The 12,153-nt window shown below is 41.7% G+C and overlaps 1 protein-coding gene across 2 annotated transcripts in view; it reads right to left on the minus strand.

The window, feature by feature from the left end:
- Positions 1 to 719: 719 nt before the first annotated feature.
- clmna (calmin a) overlaps positions 720 to 12,153 on the minus strand; it is a 30,716-nt gene continuing 19,282 nt past the window's right edge. The window contains exons 3-13 of one of the 2 annotated variants that reach the window (XM_047821388.1): positions 11,581 to 11,676; positions 11,310 to 11,393; positions 11,114 to 11,206; positions 10,730 to 10,923; positions 10,442 to 10,635; positions 10,238 to 10,320; positions 8,076 to 10,046; positions 6,370 to 6,593; positions 5,895 to 5,988; positions 3,949 to 4,007; positions 720 to 2,605 (exon numbers count right to left, since the gene is read on the minus strand). In XM_047821388.1, the coding sequence (XP_047677344.1) occupies positions 2,425 to 2,605; positions 3,949 to 4,007; positions 5,895 to 5,988; positions 6,370 to 6,593; positions 8,076 to 10,046; positions 10,238 to 10,320; positions 10,442 to 10,635; positions 10,730 to 10,923; positions 11,114 to 11,206; positions 11,310 to 11,393; positions 11,581 to 11,676 (3,273 nt within the window). In that variant the 3' untranslated portion in view covers positions 720 to 2,424. Of the gene's footprint in view, positions 2,606 to 3,948; positions 4,008 to 5,894; positions 5,989 to 6,369; positions 6,594 to 8,066; positions 10,047 to 10,237; positions 10,321 to 10,441; positions 10,636 to 10,729; positions 10,924 to 11,113; positions 11,207 to 11,309; positions 11,394 to 11,580; positions 11,677 to 12,153 lie in introns of both variants that reach the window. The other variant, XM_027159819.2, reaches the window with a different exon arrangement.

The raw sequence follows: 12,153 nt of genomic DNA on the forward strand, positions 1-12,153 counted from the left end.
TGTATAAATCTTAAACGATTTCGTTCCTTTAAAAATGGCTGAAGACCAAAAAGAATCTGTGCAGCTGCAGTTCATTCATTAGCCACTTGATGGTGGTGTTTACAACAAATTAACCTCATGTCACAAAACTGCAGCTCCTTATGATTGAGATTATTATTATTATTTTGTTTTATTTTTGTTGTTTATATATAATCTTGGACGTTGCAGTGACAGAACTGAATATTTTACCCACTATATATATATATATATATATATATATATATATATATATATATATATATACATATATATATACACACACACACACACACACACACACACACACACACAACACTACAGAAAGGTTATTAGTTGGTTATTAAGGCCATTTATCCTGCTTTAGGTCTGTGATTGGGTTTGATTCTGCTTCACTAGAACATTGATACATACATTCATTTATGTATACTGATTTGGGTTGTGGATCCAAAGCCAAAAACAGGAAGGATGGGATGTCAGTCCATTATCCACCTTGGGCACACATTTATACCCATAACACCAATCTAGCATTGTTAATAAATCTTCTGGCACATTTTTGGGAGGATGGAGGAAACCAGAGAACCCATAAAAAACCTACAGAAACACAGATAGAATGTGAGAAACTTCACACAGAACCGGAGATCCTGGAGCTGTCAAGGTATTTGTACAGTACTCGTAAAGGAGAAAGACAACAACGACGAGGATTGTTTTCGAGAAGCATGTTATTTATTTGCACAAGGATCTTCAATACAAAAGTGAAGTACGATTTACCAGATAGCTTTACAAAATCCGCAACCAAAAAATCCTCATGCAGAGATCATGGAAGCGGGCCTTATATGACTGCTAGGAGACGTTCAGTATTTCAACACACAGTGCTTTGCAAATGGTGTTCTGAGCTTTCATCAAAGTGTACAGACATACAGCATGAAGAAAAAGATTATCTCTAACTTATCTACACGTATAAAGGAGGGGAAAAAATGACAAACACGACGTGTCAACAAGGAAGAGAAAAAAGAAGCACTTAGAAATGGCTTATATAATACCAGATACATACGAGACCTCACTTAAAAATAAACAAAACATCAGCAAAGAGTCCAACTGAGCAGTGTAGACATGATTTATATGCTGTGGAATATACACGCAAATAGAGAACAACAGCTCGGTCGCTTTATAAATACTTCATTATTCAAAGAAAAGCGAAATCCATCTTTCTTCAGCCCCTGAACTCTAGCGTCAGAACTCAATCTTTGGCGCTCGGTGAAGCTTCACTTCAAAACTTGTAGTTTGTATACGTCGTGGATTTCGTACAAAAAAAAAAGTGCATTTGAATTGAAATTGAATTAGCCTGCTTTCAAGATGACCAGTCAGGATATTCTTTTTGTACATAAATAAAAAAATCCACCCCAGCATTTAGGCACGTGTCGATCGTAAAGATATTCTAATTAATGGTTAAGTACAATCTGAAAACCTGAAATCATACATGACATTTTCATCTCGTTAGGTCATAAAAATCATTCATATCTTAAAAGAAAACTCCACCCTGAAGCTTGTTCACGGTTTATATTGAAATATTTGCTATTTTGTTTTACGCTATGACGTCACAAACGTTTGCATTGTTGCTCATAAAAATTATAAATATTAATATGGGGTGGATTTGGTCTTGTTTTCTTTAATTCTGCATAAAAATATGACTTTTATTTATTTATTTATTTATTTATTACACCTTTTTAGCAAAATAAGACTAATCGATAAAATCATGACAATTTGGAAATCTAATGAAATCACACCAAACGATCGGCAACAAAACATTACAATAAAAAATAAAATAAAACAACAACAACAACAACAACAACAACAAATAATCATGGCATTTTGTGAATAAAAATTAGGGTCAAAATTAGTTTCCATATGAAGATCTTAAAAAGGGCAAGAAAGAATACAGTCTGAACTCAGGTGTTGTATCTCATAACTCCTTACTGGTGATGGCATTTTACTTAGCTTAAACGAAAAGAAAAAAAAAAGAAAGTAAAAAAAAATAGTGCACAATCAAGATGTCAAACAGCATAAGCATCACCGTACCAAGGCCGAAACTGCAAACAATTATTATTTATTATCCATAATATTAATCTTCTTGTTAAAGTATTGACTCGTTAAAGCATTCGTGTCCAGAAGATGCAGTGTATAGGCTAAAGGACTGCTGTAAACCTGGCAACCTGTTGGCCGATGCCAAAAAACCTCATCGGTAAACACGCCCTTCGATAAGTCCACGTGTGCAAACGAGGATTTATGTATAGATATGGCAACGTGCTGTCAGTTCTCCCAGGACGTCCATTCATGGTATGCGAGCTGTGGAAGAAAGCGAGCGGAATCCTGTGTGAATGGATCCTGATCTAGTTCAGCTCATCCGTTTCATTCATCCAGGTTGAGCAGGAAGCGGGAAATCGTCCGTATGTCCATGTGAGGCAGGACGAACAGGCAGTAGAGAAGGAGCCACATGAGCAGCAGGAAGTCAACTTCCGAGAGCACTGGTCGATCTGCACGCTGTGGAGCCCGTGCAGGACTGCACACCTTCTTATTACACATCACACACCTGTAAATTCACATACGACAACCGTTACACACTAACACACAAACGTTGTGATTGTGAAGGAGGTGTGGCCTCAGTGCTCATTGGTATGGCAACTGTACTCTCAAAATGACTCTCAGTAGAGAAGGCGTGGCTTATGGCTCTGCCAGTCTTAGTTAAGAGGGCGTGGCCTCTTCTTGTAAGTCTCAGTTAAGGAGGTGTGGCCTCTCTGTATGTCAGTCACAGTGATGTAGGCATGGCTTCTTTAAGTCAGTCACAATGAAGTGGGTGTGGCTTCTCTGTATGTTGGATTTAGTGAAGGCGTCGTGGCCTCTGTATGTCATTCACGGTGATGTAGGCATGGCTTCTGTAAGTCAGTCACAATGAAAAGGGTGTGGCTTCTCTGTATGTTGGATTTAGTGAAGGAGGCGTGGCCTCTGTATGTCATTCACGGTGATGTAGGCATGGCTTCTGTAAGTCAGTCACAATGAAGGGGGTGTGGCTTCTCTGTATGTTGGATTTAGTGAAGGAGGCGTGGCCTCTGTATGTCATTCATGGTGATGTAGGCATGGCTTCTGTAAGTCAGTCACAATGAAGGGGGTGTGGCTTCTCTGTATGTTGGATTTAGTGAAGGAGGCGTGGCCTCTGTATGTCATTCACGGTGATGTAGGCATGGCTTCTGTAAGTCAGTCACAATGAAGGGGGTGTGGCTTCTCTGTATGTTGGATTTAGTGAAGGAGGCATGGCCTCACTGTATGTCAGTCACAATGAAGGGGGTGTGGCTTCTCTGTATGTTGGATTTAGTGAAGGAGGAGTGGCCTCTCCGTATGTCAGTCACAGTGAATAAAGGGTGTGGCCCAAGTCACAGTGAAGGGGGTGTGGCCTCTCTATATTTCAGTCATAGTGAAGAAATGGCATAGCCTGGCCGTTACAGTGAAAGAGGTGTGGCATCTGTGCTCATGTGGCTCAATGAGGTGGTGTGGTGTGGTGTGGCTTGTGTGTCAAGAAGTGATTAAGTGATTTTATCATCATCTACATTATTACGCTTAAGAAATTCGAGAAAGCTCTAAAGGAGTGAAAGGTATAATCTCTTTCACACCCATCAAACTCATATTGGCAGGAAAACATGCCAATGTAATGGAATGATCACAGTGTAATTGGTGAGACTCCTGTAACAGGAACAGACTTGTTCATACAGGCGAGCTTAGAGAAACGCCTCGAGCTCCACTCAGCAGTATGAAACAACTTCTCACTGCGGGAACTACTTTGCATGGATTTTGACTATGCTTGGTGGAGTAAGGGTTGGGCATTCAGATTTCTGCATACACCATACGAGAAAGGAGAAACACACAGTGTAAGTTGTGTACCTTTCGTCTGCATGGTTCATCGTGATGGCAGCAGGGGCTTCTCCATTTTCTCTGGGATTCTGAAAGATTTAATAAAACATCAGGGAAGCATAGAGACGTATTCAAGGATGAATAAATCTTCTTGTTTTCGAAAGTTAATTATAAAATGCATCGTTATTTTTATTCAAGAGATATAGTGAAGAGAACGTCATGAGTTTTTAAAAAAAAAGCCCAGGAATTTTTTAAATGCTTTTACATACATCTAGTTGAATCGAACCCTGGTGTGTTTCCTGTCTCCATGTGGGTTTTTAAGCCATGAGAACACAAACAACTTCTACTTCAACTGGGAACTGGGACGCAGTCCACTTCTACTTGAACTCAATCGCAGTCTAAATTCGACTCCAAATCAAATCAAGTGCAGGAAGTAAACCAAACATAGCTTCTAGATATGAGCCAAAGGACAGAGCTGTAGAACTACAGTTTAAGATTAGAAAATAGTAAACATTTAGGGCCTTTTTACACCCGGTCCCTTCATGTGTTGTCTCTGATCCGATAGCTATCTGATTTGTTAAAACTGTACCATTTACATCAGGCCACATAAACGCGTCTCGGCGAATAGGATAGCGATCCGATCTTTCTACTCCCGCCCAATATGCAAATATATTTTACCTCATTTCTGGGGTAATTGAAATGGAACAGCATTTATTGTTTGCTGCATTTTTGCTGGCGGCCCAACGAGACGCCTGGGTGAAAGATCGGAGCCAGCGCTGGTGGGAAAACATATTTGTTTCTGGCGCGATGCACGACTCGTGAGTCACCTGCGAGTGACGTACTTCCGTTTGGGAGGAGTATAGCGCCGACGTATGTGGTTTGAACAACCACATTCATTTACACCTGTCCAGTTTCATCTGAAATGCGTCCCAGACCACCTCCTGAAGGGGTTCGTACCATCAGATTTATATCCGTCTCGAAAACGTTTCGGAGGGCATTTAGACCTGGTCTTTTTACCATCGGATAGCTATCTGATCACAGAAAACACAGGAAGTGACCAGGTGTAAAAAGGCCCTAATGCTGAATGCAACACATAAATGCAATAAATTACTTATAAACTGTGTTTATGGATTGCGTTGTATAGTCAAGTCGATTCTCACTGCATTTAAACCATGCTAGAGTTTATTTGGAAGTACAGTACAGTACACTGAGACCTTGGCACACACTAAAGTGCGAACGCCGTGTCCTCGATTACCTACATAACCACACAGAAGAGACACAAACTGATAGATGAGAAAACAAGATAAAGCACCCATAGAGAGCTCCTTTTGGACTTCTAAAAAAAAAGAAGCACTCACAATCTTTGAATCGGACTCGATTTCCGATTTAAGCTGCCACTTTACCAGGTCTTAAGAAATAACTATAATGTTACAGGAATAAAATGACCGACTGTAGTTTATATTCAACTCTCTCTCTGCAGATTTGGGTGAAGACGTGTCATGTGACTTGTGTTGCGCTTTAAGCCAAAGCTAGGTGTGTCGAACATGAGTACAGCGATCGTTGGTAAGTTAGTTAGTTGCTATAATTTACTATTATCCATAATGTCAGCTACTGAGGCTATCTTCATGGCAAGAACGGTTAAACTCTAAAACTTTTTCTGATGAAACCTTGTAAAATAGCTCTTTAAATGAATTGGCCTTATAAAATAACCTTCTGTGGTCATTACGCGCAGGACAGTCCAACAAAATATGCTTGACAGTAAGTGGAACGCTGCAGTACCGAAGCACTGAATGGGGTCTTCTCCTTTCAGCAAGTATTGATCATTGGTAAGAGTTTTAAAAAAGGAATCCTGTTCTTGCGATTTGCATTTTTTGTGTTTATTGCACAAAATAAACCTTTACAAAAACAAATGACAAAAAAAATATTAAATCCTGGAGACCGAAACTGTATATTTCTTGATGTATCACAGTGCAAACCTCTACTTCTTTCACGTCCGCCACTTCTGGTACTCTCAATACTGCCAGTGGCTGGTTTTCATCTTCAGTGCTTCGCTGACTGTCAGCTTCTTTCCTGTTGGAACGATACAAAATAAATAAATAAATAAATAAAAATAACACCTTTTCCCCTCATGAGAGAATTGCAGTTTAATGGAACAAAATGGTCCATTTTCACAGCTGAGAGAGAGAGTGAGAGAGAGAGAGAGAGAGAGAGAGAGAGAGAGAGAGAGAGAGAGAGAGACAAAGCAATCAGACTTTTTGGTTGTTTAACTAAAAAGGAAATCTTCAGGCTTAACTGCATTTTAGAACCAAACATGATTAAGTACATTTAAGGTCATTTGGAGTTAGCTTTGCAGGGCATTTATGTGAGGCTACGTCCTTCGGAGGAAGAAAGAAGGGGGGAAAAAAGCATTTTTCTCACTCAGCCCTGATGGCTCTAATAATAGCACAGTACCTCAGTGTGTCCGTGTTTTCTCTGGCAGAGTCTCTGTTCTGGCGTTCCTCTCTGTTCTGGTGTTCCTCTCTGTTCTGGCGTTCCTCCCCGATCTCCCGTTCCTCCCTGTTCCTACGCTCGAGCTCTGCATCCAGGTCCGTCTCCACCAGGCCCCATTCTCCCGGGTGTGAAACCCAAAGTCCGAACGGACTCTGTCCCGGAGACTCTACAACCCCATAATCAACCTGCATGGAGTTCAAACCCACAGATAATCATTACAACCATATACATACAAAACACAGAGTACATCAAGAAGACAAGGTTAGTCTGATTAGTAACCCAAATCTCAATTCCCAGTAGGGTTTAAAAAGTCAAAGTTCGCTACCAAGAGCTGAAAACAGGACTGAAAGAATTACTCCAAAAAAAAAAAAAAAGTATTAAATTCCAAAATCAGATCATGTAAAAGCTGATTTTAGGGCCTTTTTACACCCGGTCACTTCATGTGTTTTCTCTGATCTGATAGCTATCTGATTTGTTAAAACTGTTCCATTTACATCAGGCCACATAAACGCGTCTCGGCGAATCGGATATCGATCCGGTCTTTCTACTCCCGCCCAAAATGCAAATATATTTTACCTCATTTCCGGGGTAATTGAAATGGAACACGCTTTGGTGTGTGCGGTTGCTACAAAAAAACAGCATTTACTGTTTGCTGCATTTTCGCTGGCGCCAGCAGTGCATTTTAAGACCCAACGAGACGCCTGGGTGAAAGATCGGAGCCAGCGCTGGTGGGAAAACATATTTGTTTCTGGCGCGATGCAGGACTCGCGAGTCACCTGCGAGTGACGTACTTCCGTTTGGGAGGAGTATAGCGCTGATGTACGTGGTTTGAACAACCACATTCATTTACACCTCTCCAGTTTCATCTGAAATGCATCCCAGACCACCTCCTGAAGGGGTTTGTACCATCGGATTTATATCCGTCTCGAAAACGTTTCGGGGGGGATTTAGACCTGGTCTTTTTACCATAGAGTAGCTATCGGATCACAGAAAACTCATGAAGTGACCAGGTGTAAAAAGCCCCTAAGTCGCATTAATAGAATGTATTCTATTCAATGCTAAATACGGTTGTTGCCCTGTAAAATGTTACCCAGGAAAAACTGCAACTGGAGACTCCTTCTAAAAACTGCTAAATAGAATCTCCTCATCTTAATATGTATACAAGTGCCGTTGTTTGTTACCTTAGAAACAATAACACACTATCAGAACTGACCAATCAGTTGCTAGCAAATCTTATAGCCACAAATGTTCAGCTGGGAAAAAGTGGAATTTTTGTATCGGATCTTTCTTGGTATCGGACCTTTTTTGGATTTTAAACCCTACTATACTTCATGATATTTCAAATCACTCGGATTTGAAATCACCCAAAAAGCAAAGTTCCTGCTAGAATCTCCTCAGCTCAGCTATTTAGTGATAAATCAGTGTGTGCGTGTGTGTGTGTTAGAAAATTGCAAGCCATGCAGTGAAAGTGATATAATTTCCTCCAGGCTTAGAATCCTCCTAGGTCCAGAGATACTACGTGAGTAGCTTTAAAGAAATGAACCTTATCCATCGAAGTTACAGCCTCCCATAAACATGAGATAAGGTCATTATCTACTATTTCCTGATAATCCAGTGTGTATTCAAAACATCCGCATTATATGACCATAATTACGTACGGTAATCACCTTTTCCTGCGCACGCTCAGAGTCAGTAAGCGCAGGTTGCGAGGGCGCAGGCTGCAGAGGAGTCACGCTGAGCGACAGCCTCAGCTCCGCACGGTACCTCTCCGACCGATCCGCATCCATGATCTTGGACTCCTCGCAAACGGCCTGTCCTTCGTTCTCGTCGTCACGTGTCTGGGCTACTGCGCTGGTTGTCAGCGGGCTGAAAGATTGCTCATCTTCTTCACAGGATGGGGCACCAGGATTTGGCTCGTGGAAGTCCTCAGGTGGGGGGATGTCAGATACGATGGCGTTACTCGAAGACGTTGCAGATACTGATATATTTTCCAGACTGGATGAGGCATCGTCTTCTATCACGTTCTCCACTTTGTGCTCGTCAATGGTCCCATTTTCAGGTATAACCTCAGTTTTAGGAAGACTTGAATTCAGCTCATCCTCCAGCTTGCTTTTAGTGACCATATCCTCTTGACCAACGCCCGAGTCACCTTGAAATGTTTTATCACCGACGTAGATTTCTCCCATTTTATTCGACTGCTTCAAAGAAGTGGATTCGGAGTTCTCTTCTTCAACCTCAGGAAAGTTTGTCTCCACCAGGCTGTCGGTCAGCTCTTGGCAGGATTCACGCAAATCTTGCATTGTTTGCTCTTCAGTTTTGCTTGAATCCTCTGTGCCAGACTTCTGCTCCTCTTTTTCTTGGATCTCTGCCTCGATATCTGTTGCCCCAGGCTGGCTTCTGTGTGTTGGGATATCAGGAAGCTCATACTCAGTAGTGATCTGATCTGCTTTATTTTCTGCCTCTGGACTGTCCTGCTCTGGTTCTTGCACCTGATCTATTTCTACAGTTTTTTTGAAACTGTGATCTTCCTCTTCGGCACCGTCTTCCATCCTTCCACTTAACATTTCTGGCTTCCCCACCAGTTCCTCATCAAGAGGTTCTTCACACAACTCTGTGCCAAGTTCTTCAAGGTCTTCTTCACTCCCTGAAATGGAAATCCTTTCGTACTGAACGACAGGCCACTCTAGGTCATCTTCAAACACATTTGTTTGATCTGATTCCATAAGGATGTTCTGTACAGGTTCAGTGCTGAAAGACTCAAGACTTTCTTTGTGAATTTCAGCTAGGGTTTCTGGTTCATTTTCAACAACAGCTTGAATGGGTTTATTGGTGTCAGGGTCCAGCAAACGCTCTGTGACCTCATCTGGGTTAGTGGTGGAGATATCCTTCTGATCCGGGTAGTATCCGGAGTCCCAATCCCCGTAAGAAGGATCAGAAGATGTGGGTTTATCTGGATTGGTCTCGAGACAGGGTTCCTTGCCATGCGAGTTTTTAATAACATCCTCATTGGGTACGTCGCCGGCAGTTTCGTTCTCCTTAAGAGCTAAAATGTACCTATAAGCATCCTCCTCCTCAGACAGCAATGTGGTTCTAGCCTCTAAGCTGAGCGAGAAGTTTCCCTCATCAATGAACAACTCTGATTCTACCTGATCTTGAAGGCCTCTCTCTGATTCAAGTGGAGAACCGAGTGAGGTCAGATCTCCTGCTGAGGTTGAATCTCTCAGAGAGTCGTTGCTGCATGACTGTGGAAGCTCACTAGGCGTCTCAGCCCACGATTCTGGAAAATCCATAGCCGAGTCGTTGAGAGACGGCTGAGGGGAGCTCAAGGGAGAGGACGCGTCCTTGTTCAGGCCCAGGGAGTGACTAAGAGGCCGGTTTTCTGTAGTGCTTGGACTTGAACCTACTGAGGAGTCCTCACTGTCCCATGGCCGGTCCTCTACTGTTTGGAGTGGGACAGCGGAACGTTTTTGTTCTTGATCTTTAACCACTGAGGAGATAAAGATCTTAGGTGGAGGCTGAACCCAGTCTTTCTTCACTACACTTGACTTTTCTCTCTTCCTCTGAACTCCATTCTTAACCGGAAGCTCTGTCATCCGCGCACTGACCTTATTCCTCTCCAGGATATTCGAAGGTTCGTCCTTCATGAAACAGCAATCGGATAGCACAAAATCACAAAATCTTAAACGCATCGCATGACAAATAAATCAGCACATTTTAAACAAATAAAATCACATCTTACACATTACATGTTCACATCCTAAACTCATAATCGTAACAAATAATAACTTATTAATTATCTGATAGATGACATTCACAGGCTGTTTGTTACCTCCTCGATTCCTGGAAAGTGCTCCAGAAACTGAGACACGTAGGTCATTATGGACTGTTCGTCAGGACGGTTCAGGGTTATGTCTAAGGAAATAGGTTACATTTTACTACACAGTTTGTTGCTGATCCAATTATTTTATTGTCGCTTTCAAATGGAAGAATTGCATAAGTGATAAATCAAAATAACACCAAATCATTTAGCTACCTTCAGGCTCCAAAAGTCGTGGGATTCCCAGGCTATAATGTGCAGTCCTGAAGGCCTCTTCGATATTTTCTCTGGGCGATCTGAGCATGGCTCTCCTCATGTCCACCAGACTTGGGTCAATGGACTTGATGACTGCAAGAAAAGCCAGACCACTTGTCCAGCTCTTGCCAAAATCCTGGACAGCCACGCCATATCTATAACAAACGGGATGATAAGTAATAAGCTCTGGAATAATCATAGCTCATGACTGTTCCTCAGAAAGTCCTTGTTACACTCAGGAACACGTACTTCCTGGTACGTCTCTGGACCCAGTGCAAGAGAGTCTTTATGGCTTTTCCATGATCCCTGGCAACGACGGAAGGTTTCTTCTCGTCTGACGGTGTGCTGGACAGTGACATGTCCGAGTCCGAGCTGGTTGGGATGGAAGACAGGCTGGACGTAGATGGGAATTGGTTTCGTATGTTTCCCGTAAGCTCTTTTATCTGAGGGAAAGACAAGCGTAACGAATATGAAGCAAATTACTGAAACTAAACTAAAATTAAGCACAAGAACAAGAACAGATTGTGCTATTATAATTTTTATTATTAGAAGTTTTCACTTCTGTACTGCACAAACACCATGGGTCGGTCGGTGCCAGGAGAGTAAAGAGAAACAAGCTCATGATGGCTGTACCTGGAAAAAGAGGATGATATTCCAGATAAGCCCGAGCACAATGGACGAATTGCCATCGGTGATGTCAGCAGCATCAATGCTGACCAGCTTTACCTGGAACAGATAAGTGACTCATCAGATGTAATCGTGTCGACTGGGTGTTTTTTTTTTAACAACACGCTTTTGGAACCCTGAGCTTATGTGATTCGATACTTACATTTCTTTCCTCCAGAAATGACAATACCCTGGCAATGTTATTAAGCCTGAAAATGCGATGTGCGGATGGTTTGAATTCATGGAGCTAAAAAAAAAACAAAAACAGATAATAGATAAACGTATTATCAGAAAAGAAGTGTGCATTTATCGATGGACGCTAACGATCTATTTTAATTTACTGTTTAGGAATTAGGAATAGGAAGTACTTGTCGAGGACTTGGAAGAGGTTTGTAATGATATTTTTTTAATCAGTTATTCAGAAAGATTCTCACCAGCCTGCATCCTGACAGCTCCTCAAGCAAGGCCATGAGAACTCGCCCATCTCGGATGTCACGGAAAAGATCGTGCACCATCAGCGGAGGATTACACTACAGGAAGTATAGATGACACATTTTTCAGTATCAGCGAATGGGCTAATTTTTTCGTTAATATAGTACGCTATTTAGTATAGCTTCAATACACCGTCTCACAAGGAAAACAATAAAAACAGATTATAGTGCATTTTGTTCACCACAAACAAAATTTGTTTGTCTAGTTATTTGATGATCAGCCTTTATTTATTATTTTTTTAATTACACCATAGGAAAAGCAATCTACAGAACGTAGTGATGTTTTAAAAAGGTCCAGGTACTTCCCCGTTCTTCCCCAAAACAAATCCTGTTAATGACCTTTGAGATCCACCATAAAGACCTGCTGAACCGGTAGTTCTCCCTGACTACAGGCAAGCAAGCAAGAAGAGTCAATACAATGTGCAGGATTAAATATTGGCTTAATACACCTACAAAATACCTACTTATCAGATTCCCTCATACACCAAGCAGTAAACTCTGCGATTTTATTTCACA

The sequence above is a fragment of the Tachysurus fulvidraco genome, chromosome 12 (assembly GCF_022655615.1).
Source record: "Tachysurus fulvidraco isolate hzauxx_2018 chromosome 12, HZAU_PFXX_2.0, whole genome shotgun sequence".
Lineage (NCBI taxonomy): Eukaryota > Metazoa > Chordata > Actinopteri > Siluriformes > Bagridae > Tachysurus > Tachysurus fulvidraco.